The sequence below is a fragment of the Schistocerca piceifrons genome, chromosome X (genome assembly GCF_021461385.2).
Source record: "Schistocerca piceifrons isolate TAMUIC-IGC-003096 chromosome X, iqSchPice1.1, whole genome shotgun sequence".
Taxonomy (NCBI): domain Eukaryota; kingdom Metazoa; phylum Arthropoda; class Insecta; order Orthoptera; family Acrididae; genus Schistocerca; species Schistocerca piceifrons.
The window spans coordinates 431,894,947-431,913,643 of record NC_060149.1 but is presented as its reverse complement, the minus strand read 5'-3'; the positions used below and the strand labels follow the sequence as shown (position 1 = coordinate 431,913,643).

The following is an 18,697-nucleotide window of genomic DNA, read 5'->3' as shown; positions in this document are numbered from 1 at the left end:
ACAGCAGATCCAACCTTTATTATGACGGTGCCGTCATCGTTACCTGCCAGGACGCTATAGGTGCAGACAATTTTCTGTTGGCCTACTTGCAAGTAATAAACGGTACGGCGTAACGCACAATCTTCTACCTGAGTTCCTGGAAGGACAACCGTGATTTACGCCGGTGTAGCCGGCGGCAGTGCTTTACTGAGACCTCGCCTCATGTGGCAGCAAAATCCAGCACAGCACCGTCGGCAACTCTTCACTCTTCGTGTCATGGCAGTCTCGGTATGCACTCGAGGAAAGAAGCTACATTGGGAGTGCGTAAAGTTATACCACACAAACTGTAGCCACGTTGAATCTCTTTGGACCCTGGAGATTTGCTTCCTGAGAACCACCAGGTAAGAATTCCGGATAGTTAGCAAGTAACCTACAGAGAGTCACGTTACGCTGGGAATTTACTTATGTAAATTGAAAAGTACAGTCTGCAGTAATATCAGAGTGCTGAATATTCTAAGCTAGGGACGTAATAGTTTGCTCTGCAAAATATGTTAGTGTAATAAACAAATATTCGCAATATGTAAAGTATTCCGGCTTCGGTAATATCGTTTCTGTCCGTACATTCTGCAGGCGTCAGTGTAAGGTATACAAGTTCATACTAGAAGAGACGCCGATCACCACCTCATCGCAGTCAACCTTTTACGGTAGGAACGCTTTACACACCGTTAATGTGCAATACTTAAACATTATGAGCTGATAACCAAAGGTACCCTCATTAAACGCCTCGAATTTTAACTGCGGACGCAATCAAGTGACGTAGGCCACAATGTGTACAGGAAGTTTAAATGCCACACTGGGATTATACGGGTATACGTTCACTTATCCCATTCCACACTGGCAGAAATATCTAGGTATCATTCAAAACAATTTATACCGCTTTAAGTATGTCAATTGCAGTAATTTTTATAGTTTTGTAGCAGATTTTATACTCACACCCGTTCAAGACCTGCACGTGAATACCTAGTAATTTAATTTTTCGACACTCGATAGGTCATTCCAAGCTCAAATTTCAATTGATTTTGTATTTCATGTTGTGAACTCTCTGCATTAACTACCAGCGGAATAATGGGAGTGAGCTACACAAAACAGTGTCTTGTTTGCTCCATGGTGCCATGCTCATTTCGGAATGTAAGGGAAACATAGTTGCCGGTTCAAATCTTGTTGGACTAGCGATGTGTATCACTTCACATTTTTTCTTTTTCGCTGCAAATAGCCAAAACGGAATTCAGTAACCAAATTCTAACAGTGCCTTTGCTTTGCACTACATGAACGATCAGCCTATTTTTATTTTTAATCGTCAACCTTATTCGATTTGTTATTTTTACTCTTATTGTTGTTATTCGATTACTTGCAAGAGCTTTCCTAGCCCGATGAACATGAGCAGTGAATCTGGAAAAATATAAAGTTGGATGTTCGCCGCACAGAATGTGCACATTTACCTCGGCATCTTCTTTTCAGGGCAATAGGAAAAGCGCATTAAGAAAAGACAACTACTGGAGACTGGTGACTGAGGCAAAACTCTGCAAAAATTTCTGTTTAGTTGCTACTGTGTCGCAGTTTAATAATCAAAATCGAATGTGTAGTATGGACTCTGCCACTGCTACAGACAACTGTGAAACTGTGACCACGACCATGGTTTACCATTAATTCATCAGCTGGTTACAGCGTTACAACTGTAAGTGGATGTCTTTGATAATTTCGTTCTTTTTATGTTAAACACTAGAGCTTTACAGCATTTTAAAGGTTTCTAAAAGACCCAAATGAACCTAAATTAAGTCTCTTGTGAGAGCTTTTGCAACTAACTGCGTGGAACTTGTTTAATATGAAGGCTATGACTCGCCAGTACTCGAAGTTTACATGGCAAAGCAGATGCACGTGCACTGTGGTATCATCGTGTACAATTCATGTTCAACACACTCCTTTTCTACTTTTGAAAGAAAATTCATTTCAAATCATAAACTGTCGTGGCAGTACTTTTTCCAAGTCTTTTCTAATCATGTTAAAGTGGTTTACCACAGTTAAACATTGATTGTCACCCAAAGATATTAAATCTGCATAAGAGTGTTCTGTCATTCCATAGTTGTTTCAATACTTAGGTGGTTAACTAAATTGAGTAAAAAGTTGAAATTTCACTCCTTGTTTCCATCTTACGGATGTTCACTTACAGTTACACACCTCACATCTCATACAGATACACCCAAAACTGTACTTACCGCTTTTAGTTTCCATGAAGTTTCGGTAACCCTCAACAAATCCCGTCAAACCAGTTACGTTGGCAGCCATTTTGTCAGAACTTCAAATATTCGTCCTGTAAATTAAAGAAAATTGTAATTACAGTATAATATTCCATTATTTAGCATGAAAGCAATAAAGTATGTAAAAATGCGGGCTTATAAGCGACATTCTATGGATTGACAATTGACAGAAGTAAATGATATTGTGTTAGACATAATGAGTTGACACTGGTCCGTCCGTCGGATTAGGTCGTTAAACTGGATTTCACTATTTCTCTCCTCTTTCATCACTCCGCCATCACCACCACCTCTACAAAAAGGGCACTAAGCTACAACTCACACACCCTCAACTCTGTAAACTATTACAAAAATGGATACACATGAATTAATTTAATTAGGAATTCGAAGCTGTGGGCCTGACTATTGAATATACGGAAAACACAATAAAGCTCAGATAGTAGAGCACTTGCCCGCGAAAGGCAAAGGTCCCGAGTTCGAGTCTCGGTCGGGCACACAGTTTTAATCTGCCAGGAAGTTTCATATCAGCACACACTCCGTTGCAGAGTGAAAATCTCATTCTGGACAATAAATAATGTTTTGAGGCACACGAAGTACGAGTATTTGGACTTGCGTATTATACTCCCAGTGCAGTCACACTTAAGACAGATTCACGTTTCACAAAGAAAGTGTGCCCAGTGGGTGGGGGAAATGGAAATGAGATGAGGAGGATGGAGATTTACTGTTCTGTCGACGACGAGATCATTATAGAGGGAACATAATCTCAGACTGGTGAACGATGAGGAATGGGAGTCCGGTTCCTAACCACTGTGCCACCCCACTTGGTGAAAATGAAGAAAGCCTTTGCGATTTAGACTTCTGTACACCTACGTAACCTAGAGAAGAATGTCTTTAGACAGTTAAATTTTTACAATGGTATGATACAATAATGTAGCTGTTATTCTTGGTATGTCTTTTCTAATCTCGCTCCGTTTATGTAAACGAGTTAACAACGTTGTAAGTTCAAAATGTACCCAAGATTCAACTTTTTTTGTAACGTGGTATACGTATGCTAAAACCGAACTGAGTATCAACTTCGGTAGCTGCGTTCAGTCATCTGCATAAATTACGAAAAGCGTCTGAAAGCATATCAAGACGTACTGCTATTACAGTAACTCACAAAATGCAACAGATTTGTAGAAGGCAATGTTGGTCTCACTGTGACAATGTATAGTTGTCAGTTAAACTTGGTAACATGAGGCAAAAATTTAATTCACTGCAGATAGAACTTATGAACTCTGTACGTGAGGCCATCATTGCAAAACAGAATCTGGCTATAATTCGGCAAAACAGCAGTTTGACTTTAAAGTCACCATTCCTGTGCGCTTTCTGAGTAGGGAACGGGAAGTAGTACATACAGCGTTGTTTGGACTTATTCAGTTTGTACATATTAAATATCATTGAAGCAGACATATTTCTATGTGCGTACCCGAGTTACACAATATATGTCAGCAGCTAATGTAATTGTTTTCGGGTCTCGAGAGATGCTATGGGACGCTCTTGGCGCCCCTATCTTTCACAGCCTTCGACATGTATTGCTATATGTGAAAGTTGTTATCCAGCATAGCATTTATTTTCTCGCTATAAATGTTATCTGGTCTGTTCACATGCATCGAGGTAAAGAATGCAGCAATGAGCAGCAGCGCCAGTGTTCAACATGCATGTAAATGAGTTTGCCAATGTTTCAAGGCATGCTATTTCTATAAGCGTGCATGTTACCTTCAGTCAGTCTTCCAAAAATTTCCATTGAGAAATACTTGCCTCTCAAGGATAGCACCTGGCTCGCAGAGCGTTATGCTGTATACACCGAGACGCTACCTCTACATCTACACCACCTGATCGAAAGTTTCCGGACATCTATTAGTGGACATTAATGTGGGGTGGGTCCGTGGGTCCACCCTTCGCCTTTGCGATATCCTGTACTCTGCTGAGAACACTTTCAATGAGGTGTCAATATCTGTGGAAGAATGGCAGCACATTCTTCCGTAAGATCCGAAGCCAGAGAATGTAGTGATGTTAGACGCTGTTCTAACTTATCCCAAAGGTGTTCCACAGAATTCAGATCGTTATATCGGACAGGACTGCCCATTTCAGAAATGTTATTGACGACAAATCATTGCCTCACACAAATATAGTTTTATGACAAGGTGCATGGTCTGGCTGATACAATCAATCATCGTCTCACCGCTGGTCCTCTGCTCTACACAGTACGCAGTCCTATAAAATGTGTACATACGCTTCGTCGATTTAGCGTCTTCTGAAGCTCAATGAAGGGAGCGCATCCTAATCACGAAAACTAATCACGAAAAATACCCTCATACGGTAACAACACCTCCTCCGTGCATTACTGTTGGCAGTACACATGATGGCACCTAACTTCTCCAGGCATTCACCAAACCCATCCGTCGGATTGCCACTGTGAAGGGCATGATTAAATACTCCATATCACTCGACACAGTTCAGTGACGTCGCTCTTTACAACATCTCAAGCGTCGCTTAGCAATGGCACCTCATGAAGAAATGCTTGACCATTACACACGATGTTTTTTAATTCCCTATACAAAGCCATTTTGCTAGATAGACTGCTGGTAGACATGTGGAACTCAGGAGTGATTTCTTCCGATGCTTTCATGCGATTTTTTACAACCACCCTCCACAACTCTCGACGGTCCCCGACTGTACATGAGGTCCGGCTGGTACTGGTGTGACTGTGGTCGGTGTCTCCACTTCGCAGTCACATGACCAACAGTCGACTTGGGCGGCTCTAGAAGGGCTGAAATTGCCCTCTGGATGTGCTACTCACGTGACATCCTATGTGCAGCCCACGTTCGAAGTCACTGAGCACTCCTGACCGACCCATTCTGATATGACAGCTTCTGTACTAATAACAAAATACTTCCCCCTACTTCTACGCTGGTTGTACCGCCTCCTGTCGTATCTAACACTCGCTTTTCCCATTACATACAGGTGTCCGGATACTTTTGGTCAGACGGTGTATACTCGGTGAGCCCCTGGGTGGTGACAGGTGCTTCTGGTACCACTGTCTTTTCCTCCATTCCTGTCCTACTCGCGAATGGCGCAACTGAAGAATGATTGTCGGCAGTCGTTCATGTTAGGTCTAATTTTTCGAAGTTTGTCGTTGTAATCATTTCACGAGACATGTTTGGCAGGAATTAATTTGTTCCCTTACCCTTCCCGGTACATACTCTGCGGAAATTTCAATAATACACCTCTCGGTGATGTATAACGCCTCTCTTGTTGTGTCTACCACTGGAGATTGTTGTGCAACTCCGTAACGCTTATAAGCCGACTAATCGATCTTGGGACGAAGTGCACCACTCTTCGTTGGATCTTGTCTCTCTGTTTTATTAATCCAAGCCTCATTCGATAATTAAGATTCATGTTTTTCTTTGTTTCCATAAGTTACATCAGACATATGAAAATTTGTTAACGAGTAGCCAGGAGTAAACGAGAGAAAAGGGTAAATAAACCTTTTTTCGAAAAAGAATTAAACTAACGCCACGGCGGTATAATTAGCACACATGTCTGTATGCAAATGAAACTTTCCGAATCACAAGGAAGGCAGCACTATGACAAGTGGAAGACTACAAATGACCAGTAAAAATCACAGGAAAGAAAAAACACTACACTGATGTAATGAACAATTGTTGCATTCAGTAAAGAAACGTATGCTTATATTCCATGCTTACATTCCTAGTTGCTAGGCGACTAAAAATTTCTTAAAAAGTTTAGACAGTACGCTACGGACAAGTAGTAAGGATAGAATTTAACAAAAGACGTGTGGAAAAAGTCTGATATACCGTGTGAGAGCTACATGTAGAATCGCCGGCTTTAAAATGCCTTAAAACAGTTCTCTTTCCCGATTTGTTCCAATTTTAAGATAACAAAGACTTGGTAATATGCTATGCATCAGAGTAAAGTTTGTAAATAAAAAATTCAGACAAACAAAGTTATCAAAGAAGTAACTACACTTTTTTACATTTCTAACAACCACATGTCGCCGCTGGACGGTAACGTCGTACAAAACTTAATCAGAAGGCTGCAACTACTTTTGGCTGGTATTAATATAGTGATAATATGCAATCAATAGATCCTCCTCACTTAAAAAGTATCAGAAATTAGTATCTTCGTTCATTCTTGGACAACAGGGGCATTTAAACATTGCGTAAGTTTCGGTAGTTAAAAGAAGCAGTTTCTCGTAGAGTATATTTATAACGAGATCTATATAAAATCCATTCTAAAATTGTCTTTGCTGTCGCTTAACACTAACGGAAACCTGTTTTAAGAATGTTGTTCAGTGCTGTAATTTATTAATATTATTTTAACATGTGGAATAATTGGGTCTACTGCCGGATGTTTGTGTCGCTCTGGCAATATATTTCGGCCACGTAACTCTTTGCCTTCTTCATGTGCTACCTGAGACTGTCGTGTTGGAGGATCTTGTCCAGTATTTATGCCCAGAGGGCGCTGGGTGCTCTCCTTGCCGTCCGCGCCCGCCTGGCGCTGCTTGTAATATGTTGTCTCTTCCTCGGTGTTCCCTCGGACGTCCGCGCCCGACTTGGGCGCCATTTGTGGCAGCTCTCTGAGGCCTGTCCTGTGTCGGGCGTTCCATTCACGGTCCACACCCGCCAGGTGCTGCTCCTGAGGTTTTTACCCCTCCCTGGTACTCCCACGGACGTCCGCACCCGGCTCGTCCACCATCTGTGGTCGTGGCAGTTGTCTGGGGCCGGACCCGCATGTGGCGTTCCCTTCGTGGTCCGCGCCCGCTTTGCGCTGCTCCCGAGGTGTTGGCACTTCCCTGGTGCTCCGACGGACGTCCGCGCCCGCCTAGTCCACCATCTGCAGTTGTGGCAGCTGTCTGAGGCCCGTCTTGCGTCGGGGGCTCTGTCCGCGGTCCGCGCCCGCCTGGCGCTGCTTGTAAGGTGTTGTTTCTTCCCCGGTGCTCCCTCGGACGTCTGTTCCCGACTTGGTCTCCGTCTGTGGCAGCTCTCTGAGGCCTGTCCTTTGTTAGGCGCTCCATTCTTTGTCCGCGCCCGCCTGGTGCTGATCCTGCGGTGTTGGCACTTCCCTGGTGCTCTGACGGTCGTCCGTGCTCGTCTCGTCCATCATCTGCGGTCGTGGCGGCTGTCAGAGGCCCGTCCTGCGTCGGGAGTTGCGTTCGCGGTCCGCACCCGCCTGGCGCTACTCCTGCAGTGTTACTACTTCTTGAGGAGTTTGTTGGTTCATTTCGTTGAGCCCTGATAAGCTCCAGAGCCGGACTCCACGCCGAGCTGAGCTGGTAACCGCTGTCTCGGTTTATTAGGTTGTCTGTGACCTTGATCTCGATGGCCTCCTTTATGACACTTATTTTATTTTAGTCAATTTGCAACAACTGAAGCCTTTTTGTAGTGGCACTTCCTGTGAAGTGTACTGCAGACTCATATTGCAATTATGACAAAAAATTTTGCTATGTATTGATCTTACATACACTTCACGCTGATATTTATCCACTCATCCAACGAATTTATCTTCTTTGCGTAGATGTTTAATATCATACCAGTTGAACTACCACTTATGAGATTTTGGTAAACAAATTAAGCACATACATTTCTAATTCACGAAATTGTCCTATTCGTTCTTGTTGTCTTCCAAGAGTTAATCAAACGGCTTGTAGGAAACATAATTCTTTTATAATATCCCTTTTCATTTAACAGTGTACAAAAAATATCATGCTTCTTATATGTTGCTTGAAGATCGTATAACGAAATCGATTGCAACGTAAACAAGCAGTATGCGCTACACAATGTAAAATATGGAACCCATCTTCAACTATCAGATGCTCTAATATTATCAGTAAATACTTTGGTAGTACTTCTATAGATTCACTAAGCAATTCATTCCGCCTATGTTCTTTGCTCCACTTCTGATCCATTCATCTCCTGTGTAAAATTTAGAGTGAAAGGAATAATTTATTAATCTGCCTTTCCACAATGTATATCATTCCCATATTATACATAATTATATGGCATCGTGGTTATACCCTGTTGGAAAACAGCCTTTTGTCTCTAAATCTGAGCTGATGCTTAGATTAAAAAGTGAAACAAAGTACTGTTACCAAATGAGATGCTTCATGAAATCTAGATGTACTGTTGAAATGTCTTTCGAGAAGATGTAGGTTCCTGGTTGCAAAACAATCGTTGGCTTTGGTTAAATGGCAGAGAAAAAATAGGGAGGATGCTGTAAGCTATATTTTCAAGTAGACACCTCGTGTATGAGGAAAAAGTAGTTGAACTGAATGAAATGCATGTAGAAAGTCGAGGCATATTGACGCAAGAAGAAAAGGTACACCCGTAAATGATGACAACCACGGCGCAAGCTTTTCTTTGTTATTGACCCTCGATCCGGGCCCATTCAGCAATCCCAATAATAATGTCAATTTAGACGATACGAAAGTAAGAACAACACAACAGCCAGTTCCCTAGCGGAGAATATCTCCGGCCCGGTCGGAAATCGAACCCGGGCCCCTTCGCTTAACAGTCCACCGCGCTGACTGCGCAGCTACCGAGGCGGATTTTGGGAGGTATTCATGGGATTAATGGATATGTTGTAGCGTGTAGAAAAAAACTGTGACTTGGGGAAAAATGGAGCTAAAAAAACTAATCGGTAAGAGAGAGTATACTTACGTATTCTTAGCACAATAAGTAACGCTCGTTCCTGCTTCATTCCTTTATTTAGAACATAATTTACGGTACTAACTTGTCACAGCAGGCAATCAGACTTCACTCCTTCACGTATGCAAAGCATTCTCCCCTCGATAATTCAGTTAAGACTTAACAGAAAACGTAGAAGACCTTTTTAAAAACCATTCAGAGTAGCCGTGCGGTCTTAGGCGCCTTGCCACGGTTCGCGTGGCTCACCCCGTCAGAGGTTCGAGTCCTCACTTGGGCATGGGTGTGTGTGTTGTCCTTAGCGTAAGTTAGTTTAAGTTAGATTAAGTAGTGTGTAAGCCTAGGGACCGAAGAGCTCTGCAATTTGGTCCCATAGCACTTACCACCACCTTTTTAAAAACGCATAAATTTGTCTTACTAACAAGTGGTACTCACGTCAGAGTCATATTACAATTTACTAACAACTACTTGTTGAATGTTCGAATGATGGTTTCAGATTTCTTTCTTGTACAGTGACTGTTTTCCACTGTCTTTGTGGTGCATGATATTTCATGGTTTCAGTTTTGAGTGTTTAACGAGGAACTGTGTTTCACACACATCGCTTTAAAGCACATAAAGTCTGAGAGCTGTTACTCCACAAACGCCGTTCCACACATGCACTCAGCGCAATTAATTTCTCTACCTAATCACACAATTATCTTCCCAATTTTCAGTGAGCGGTTAGTCAAAAAAGGCTTGGAGATTGCCTCCAATTACCTATTATAAAGGAAGCATATTCGATACTTGACAATCGACCTTTTGTTTGCAATATGTTTAAAGAAAATTAAGTTTGATTACCACTTAATTTGACAACCGGACTGTGTCAGGCCATGTGGAAAATAGAGGAGAAGTCATGAAGGAAAGAATAACCAACGTGAGTGATAAGCAAACGAATTCACCTAAGGATGGAATAAAAGAAACTGTCGCACAAAAACTTCCATGAGGGGCGATAACAACGGAAAAGTTGAAAAATGCATCTATCTACTACGATTAGCGAATCGTGATGCCAGCGTAAACCAGTAATTGTGTGTCTCAAAGTCAGTTGCTGCATCTCACTTTGTACCTGTAATTTCTGACGCATCATACACACATAGCACTATAGTTTTTACCTGATCGTACTTGGTCGTGTAACTTTCTTATAAAACTATAGTGACTTTCTCGCAGAAAAATATTATTTAGGGAATACATAAAAATTAAGCAGAATTTTTTTGTATCAGTAGCTGCGTAAAGATTACATTTTCTCCTTGAAACCTGAAAGCCTCTAACAACATCAAATACTGTGAGCATGAGTGACGAGTTTCCCTTCACCAGTTAGAAACAGTACTGCACAGAAATGCTTTCCTTACTGTTAGGTCGAAAGTGGCGGCAGATACTCTGATTTGTGTCGAGACCGTGATGGCGACGTTGTCTTCCCTTCCCCCACGCATTTCAGCTAAAGGTCAACAACTCCCGCTGCGGCTCGGCATGTCCTTCCGGCTGAATACATTATTAATTAATGCTTCCTGATTCTATGCAGATGATTATCATCTGTCCCTGGTACACTCCACGCATTTTACTTCAACACAATCGTCTTCCAGGTTATGGGTAACTATTTTTGAATTACTGGACGATAAGCACGTGGTAATTCCATCAACCTAATAACTTTTTACGCTTTTAAAAAGTAAATTCTTTAGGCTGTTATGGAGGTAGTTATTTTCCGAGCGTCAGTGAGAATTTCATGCCTTCTACATAGTTCTATTACGGAGACTATGCTTTCCATCTATTTCTACACAAAAAAATTTGAGTACACTAGGCTGTGGGGACCTATTAGGCAATGAATATGACTGATGCAACCACACGGATATATGAAAATGCTCAAATGGTTCAAATGGCTCTGAGCACTATGGGACTTAACATCTTAGGTCATCAGTCCCCTAGAACTTAGAACTACTTAAACCTAACTAACCTAAGGACATCACACACATCCATGCCCGAGGCAGGATTCGAACCTGCGACCGTAGCAGTCCCGCGGTTCCGGACTGTAGCGCCTACAACCGCACGGCCACCACGGCCGGCGAAAATGCTCAATTTAACTGGCATGTCACAGCGCAGTTGGAACACACAACTTCTGCCATGATTAAGACGAGAGATCAAAGGACGGCTGAAATACATATCGTGATTCTTGCTGTATGATTCTTTAAGACAACAGCCCCAGCACAATGTCGACGGCAATGTACGACACATTTTCAGCTTTAAGAATTCTACAATACATTTAACAGTGGAATGTTAGTAACATAAGCTATAGATGCATATGAAACGTACTCCAGAGGCAGTCTAAAACGAAATTACTAGGCGATTTCTCATCGACAAAATTAAAACTGTTTACCTATGAGCAAATTCTACCCAGCTCTTTGTATTGCAAAACTAAGAGTTCTTAAAATTTCTCGATATTTCTCTAAATAAGTACTAAATTTATTATTGCCCGCAGCTCGTGGTCGTGCGGTAGCGTTCTCGCTTCGCGCGCCCGGGTTCCCGGGTTCGATTCCCGGCGGGGTCAGGGATTTTCTCTGCCTCGTGATGGCTTGGTCTTGTGTGATGTCCTTAGGTTAGTTAGGTTTAAGTAGTTCTAAGTTCTAGGGGACTGATGACCATAGATGTTAAGTCCCATAGTGCTCAGAGCCATTTGAACCATTTTTTGAAATTTATTATTCTGTTTAACATCACTGTCCGAGATTTCATTACAAAATTTACCTGTCGTTAATGGTTTTGTTTCTGAGCCTGATTTCAATGCAGCCGGCCGGGATGGCCGAGCGGTTCTAGGCGCTTAAGTCTGGAGCCGCGCTGCCGCTACTGTCGAAGGTTCGAATCCTGCCTCGGGCATGGATGTGTGTGATGTCCTTGGGTTAGCTAGGTTTGAGTAGTTCTAAGTTCTAGGGGACTGATGACCTCAGATGTTAAGTCCCATAGTGCTCAGAGCCATTTTTTTTTTTCAGTGCATTATGTAACTACTGCACAGTTACGATATTGCTGTGGTTGTGTTGTTCAGAAGTACGATGCAGTGTTCCATAGTACTTCTGAACAACATAGCCACTGCAATATCACATTTATCTGACGACACCGGGCAAGCGGTTTTCAAATAATATGTCTCCCCCGTACGGGAACATAAAAATGGATTTACGAGTGCAGGTTGTAGGCACGTAGTTGATGACATATGAAACCATGGGTCTGGCAGTGAAGTGCGCTCGGATAGCCTAATTTTAAGGCAATCGCTCGCGGAAATGCTCGTTCGTGTCCCGATACGACACAAACCTTCACTGTCGTTATTCCACTATACAGCTGATGGTTGTCCATATTCGTAGCTGCGAATACATTTAATGTACTGTTGCTTAAGTTGACACACATCACAATATTTCAAAGACTTCAGTCAGAGTATGAGGATGTATTGTAAATTTCCAGTATGCTATAGATAAATTACTATTAGCAATCCAGTAAGTCCGATCTGACTAAATCTTGTCGTATATTTGCCTTTTTTTTTAAAAAAAAAAGGGGGGGGGGAACGAACTTAAAAAAAAACGTTCTATTCACTTGCATACTCCCAAAAGGTCAAGTGGATGAAGAATGTTGTTGCTTCTTCACGTTATGTAGAGAGATGATCAGGTTTCTCAGATTGTGAATTCAAATAGCTACGGATCGTATGAGGGAATATGTCAGCGGACTCATCGGCAAGTAACGCTGCATCCTACTGCAGCGAAAATACGCGTCTTTGCTGCACGGTTACCTCAGCTACCTCGCTGTAAGAATCTGCTTACTCAGCGTGATTAGGAAGCGCGCGGGAGATTCAGAGATGAGGTAACCACTACAAAACGAGGTGTTGTGAATAATCCACGAGGAGACTTATTTGCTCGCTGCTAACTTGTCTGTCGATGTGAGATTCTGCAGTAAGCAATTAATCTGACAACGGGGTACTCGTACATCTGTTCCAATGGTATTATTTCATACACCAGATATCACGATAATCAACTTAGACGTTGTGAGGACAAGGATTCCTCCAAAGACAAATGATACTGCTATAAAAATTTGCCAGTACCGTGAAAAAACTGTGTAAGGAAAAACAATGATCGGTGTCAAACACTTTTTATATGAGGAAACAAACAACAGTTCCTGTACAGAATGTAAGCATACTTAATGTTCCGTAATACAATGAAGAGCCAAACTGGTACACCTGCCTAATATCGTGTACGGCTCCCGCGTGCACGCAGAAGTGCCGCATCCAGACTTAGCACGGACTCAACTATTGTCTGAAGTAGTGCTGGACGGAACTGACATCATGAATCCTGCAGGGCTATCCATAAATCCGTAACTGTACAAGGGGGTGGAGATCTCTTCTGCACAGCACGTTGCAAGAAATGCCAAATATGTTCCATAATGTTCATGTCTGGGGAGTTTGGTGGCCAGCGGAAGAGTGTTCTTGGAGCCACTCTGTAGCCATTCTGGACTTGTGGGATGTCACATTGTCCTGCTGGATTTGCCCAAGACCGCCGGAATGCATAATGGACGTGAATGGATGCAGGTGATCAGACAGGATGCTTACGTACGTGTCATCTGTCAGTGACGTATCTAGACATATTAGAATCCCAATCACTCCAACTGCTCACGCCCCACATCATTACAGAGCCTCCACCAGGTTCAACAGTCCCCTGTTGACATGCAGGGTCCATGGACTCATGAGGTTATCTCCAAACCGGTACACGTCCATCCGCTCGATACAATTTGAAACGAGACTCGTCCGACCAGGCAACATGTTTCCAGTCATCAACAGTCCAATGTCAGTGTTGACGGGCCCAGGCGAGGCGTAAAGCTTTGCGCCGTGTAGTCATCAAGGGTACACGAGTGGGCCTTCGGCTCCGAAAGCCCATATCGATGTTGTTTCGCTGAAGCTCAGCATTGAAATCTGAAACAGTTTGTGGAAGGGTTGCACTTCTGTCACATTGAGCGATTCTCTTCAGTCGTCGTTGGTCCCGTTCTTGCAGGATCTTTTTGCGGCCGCAGTGATGCCGGAGATTTGATGCTTTATCGGATTCGTGGCCGTCCAGTGTGGTCGAGCGGTTCTAGACGCTTCAGTCTGGAACCGCGTGACCGCTACTGTCGCAGGTTCGAATTCTGCCTCGGGCATGGATGTGTGTGATGTCCTTAGGTTAGTTAGGTTTAAGTAGTTCTAAGTTCTAGGGGACTGATGACCTCAGATGTTAAGTCCCATAGTGCTCAGAGCCATTTGAAATGGTTTGATACGTCACGTGAGCAGGGTGTCAACAGAGTTCGCTCTTGCCGTTTGCGTTACAGTCATACACAGGAGTTACACGACACCCGACATCAGCGCATTTGATAGCGACAAAATGTTGGGTGCCAGAGGCATGGTCCACTTCACCACTGCGGTCGTGCAGGCAAGGGTCATTTCGCATACCACTACGTCGAAAAAGTATCTTTAATATCTCTCTGCTCCATAAGTCTGCTGTCGTTGGCAATAACACATTGACTCCTATGTTGCCGTTCACTGTAACTGGTAGATACTGTAGAAAATCACACAACTATTAATTGCTGGACATTAACGAAAACTGATAAGCTGCTGTAACGGAGAACGAACAGCTCACTATGGGGTTCAGAAATAACAACTCCCACATGAATAAGTGTCTGTGACCACTACACGTCTTAGATCATAGTGACTGGCAGGGGCGCAGGAGTATCTGTACACAGCTCAGGAGACACGAAGCATGGGAAGTAGACCGCTTTAACTAATAATTTCTAGTACACGTTGGTGCAGGCTGATGGAAGAGTTCGTGTGCGTCGAAAACCATGTTAAACAACAAATTCTCTTACCATGAGAGCGCTGAAGGTGTTCTCGAGTGCACGCTATTTACACGAGATGAAACGGGGCCCTGATGCGTATTAAGTAATGGAATTTGTATAGGATTAAAAGGTTGAATTCCTATTGGAGGTCATAATATTCCTAGTTCAATTGTTGGTCCTAGTCTTCTTCTGAAGAAGGCTCAGAAGAATGAAACGAAGAATAATACTTCTGATGCAATAAATAGGATTATTCCTCATCGTAATTCAATTGATACAAACCCTGTATGTAGTCCTTGATATGTTCCTTCTCGAACTACATCTCGTCATCATTGAATTATAGTTAGTAAGGTAATTCCGAATCCAATTATAAATAAGTTGGTGTTGAATAGGTGAAATCATTTTGCTAATCCTGATACTAGGACTATCGCTCCAATTGCTCCTGTTAGTGGTCAAGGTCTATAATCTACTAAGTGGAATGGGTGATTTGAGTGAGTTGTTAACATAGGTTAGTATACTTCTCCAGAATATAAAGTTCTTAGAATTGAGAAAACATAAGCTTGAATTATTGCCACTGCTGATTCTTGAATTAATAGAAGTATTTGTCCAATAATTAGTAGTGAGATTAGGTTTATTGCTATAGATGGTCCTGTATTTCCTAGTAAGGTTAATAGTAAATGTCCTGCAATTATATTTGCTGCTAGTCGTACTGCTAGTGTATCAGGTTGAATTACATTTCTAATTGTTTCAATTAATACTATGAATGATATTAATGCAGGTGGTGTTCCTTGTGGGACAAGGTGTGTAAATATATGATTAGTATGATTAATTCATCCAAATAACATGAATCTTAATCATATAGGTAGGGCGATTGCAAATGTTAATGCTAAATGTCTTGTTCTAGTAAAGATATAAGGAAATAATCCTATGAAATTATTAAATAGTATTATAATAAAAATTGGGATAAAGATGAATGTTGTTCCATTAAATGATTTTGGTCCTAGTAGTGTTTTAAATTCGTTGTGTAAGGTTAGGTTTAGTTTATTTCAGATAATATTAATTCGTGATGGTGTAAGTCAGAACATTGATGGGATTAATAACAGTCCTAAAAATGTTCTAGTTCAATTTAATGATAAATTGAAGATGTTAGTTGATGGATCAAATGTTGAGAATAAGTTTTTTATCATTTTCAATTTAAGTTTTTTATCTCAATTGTTCTTTTTTGTGCTCTTTTAATAATATTAGGTTTAAATGAGAAAAATTTTGTTTGATTAAATAGGATTAGGGTAGCTGAAAATATAATGAATAGGGAGAATCATATGAAAGGAAATATTTGAGGGATTTAGATTTAATTTCCCCATCAGAAGTAGTCATTAATTTACTATTGTTTGGTTTATGAGACCATTACTTACTTTCAGTCATCTGATGTTTCAAGGTGTACTAATTGTTTAGTTATTTTAGATTGACACTCTAATGTTATTTATTTAACTAACTCCTTAGATTATCTTAGATAATCTCTTGATAAATAAATTTACTGAAGTTCTTTCAATTACAATTGGTATAAATCTACGGTTTGCTCCACAAATTTCTGAGCATTGTCCAAAGAATAACTCAGGTCGGTTTATTGTAAATGTTCCTTGATTTAGTCGACCTGGTGTTGCATCAATTTTAACTCCTAATGCAGGAACTGCTCATGAGTGTAGAACATCTGATGCTCTTGTTAATACTCGTACTTCTGTATTTATTGGGAGAATTATTCGGTTATCTACATCTAGAAGTCGGAATCCATCATTTTCTAAATCTTGTTCTGGTGTTATATAAGTGTCGAATTCTACGTCTATAAAGTCTGAATATTCATATCTTCAGTATCATTGTCGTCCAATGGTTTTGATTGTAATTATTGCGTCTACTGAATCACCAAGTAAGTTGTTGTTGTTGTTGTGGTCTTCAGTCCTGAGACTGGTTTGATGCAGCTCTCCATGCTACTCTACCCTGTGCAAGCTTTTTCATCTCCCAGTACCTACTGCAACCTACATCCTTCTGAATCTGCTTAGTGTATTCATCTCTTGGTCTCCCTCTACGATTTTTACCCTCCACGCTGCCCTCCAATACTAAATTGGTAATCCCTTGATGCCTCAGAACATGTCCTACCAACCGATCCCTTCTTCTGGTCAAGTTGTGCCACAAACTTCTCTTCTCCCCAATCCTATTCAATACTTCCTCATAAGTTGTGTGATCTACCCATCTAATCTTCAGCATTCTTCTGTAGCACCACATTTCGAAAGCTTCTATTCTCTTCTTGTCCAAACTATTTATCGTCCATGTTTCACTTCCATACATGGCTACACTCCATACGAATACTTTCAGAAATGACTTCCTGACACTTAAATCAATACTGGATGTTAACAAATTTCTCTTCTTCAGAAACACTTTCCTTGCCATTACCAGCCTACATTTTATGTCCTCTCTACTTCGACCATCATCAGTTATTTTGCTCCCCAAATAGCAAAACTCCTTTACTACTTTAAGTGCCTCATTTCCTAATCTAATTCCCTCAGCATCACCCGACTTAATTAGACTACATTCCATTATCCTTGTTTTGCTTTTGTTGATGTTCATCTTATATCCTCCTTTCAAGACACTATCCATTCCATTCAACTGCTCTTCCAAGTCCTTTGCTGTCTCTGACAGAATTACAATGTCATCGGCGAACCTCAAAGTTTTTATTTCTTCTCCATGAATTTTAATACCTACCCCGAATTTTTCTTTTGTTTCCTTTACTGCTTGCTCAATATACAGATTGAACAACATCGGGGAGAGGCTACAACCCTGTCTTACTCCCTTCCCAACCACTGCTTCCCTTTCATGTCCCTCGACTCTTATAACTGCCATCTGGTTTCTGTACAAATTGTAAATAGCCTTTCGCTCCCTGTATTTTACCCCAGCCACCTTCAGAATTTGAAAGAGAGTATTCCAGTCAACATTGTCAAAAGCTTTCTCTAAGTGTACAAATGCTAGAAACGTAGGTTTGCCTTTCCTTAATCTTTCTTCTAAGATAAGTCGTAAGGTCAGTATTGCCTCACGTGTTCCAGTGTTTCTACGGAATCCAAACTGATCTTCCCCGAGGTCGGCTTCTACTAGTTTTTCCATTCGTCTGTAAAGAATTCGTGTTAGTATTTTGCAGCTGTGACTTATTAAGCTGTAGTTCGGTAATTTTCACATCTGTCAACACCTGCTTTCTTTGGGATTGGAATTATTATATTCTTCTTGAAGTCTGAGGGTATTTCGCCTGTTTCATACATCTCGCTCACCAGGTGGTAGAGTTTTGTCAGGACTGGCTCTCCCACGGCCGTCAGTAGTTCCAATGGAATATTGTCTACTCCGGGGGCCTTGTTTCGACTGAGGTCTTTCAGTGCTCTGTCAAACTCTTCACACAGTATCGTATCTCCCATTTCATTTTCATCTACATCCTCTTCCATTTCCATAATATTGTCCTCAAGTACATCGCCCTTGTATAGACCCTCTATATACTCCTTCCACCTTTCTGCTTTCCCTTCTTTGCTTAGAACTGGGTTTCCATCTGAGCTCTTGATATTCATACAAGTCGTTCTCTTATCTCCAAAGGTCTCTTTAATTTTCCTGTAGGCGGTATCTATCTTGCCCCTAGTGAGATAGGCCTCTACATCCTTACATTTGTCCTCTAGCCATCCCTGCTTAGCCATTTTGCACTTCCTGTCGATCTCATTTTTGAGACATTTGTATTCCTTTTTGCCTGTTTCACTTACTGCATTTTTATATTTTCTCCTTTCATCAATTAAATTCAATATTTCTTCTGTTACC

General features: G+C 41.5%; 1 protein-coding gene across 1 annotated transcript in view; it reads right to left on the bottom strand.

Moving 5' to 3' along the window:
• LOC124721855 (elongation of very long chain fatty acids protein AAEL008004) overlaps window positions 1–18,697 on the bottom strand; it is a 142,601-nt gene that overhangs the window by 68,041 nt on the left and 55,863 nt on the right. Inside the window, exon 2 of the mRNA XM_047246989.1 lies at window positions 2,253–2,347. Within this exon, the coding sequence (XP_047102945.1) occupies window positions 2,253–2,322 (70 nt within the window). The 5' untranslated portion in view covers window positions 2,323–2,347. The remainder of the gene's footprint in view (window positions 1–2,252; window positions 2,348–18,697) is intronic.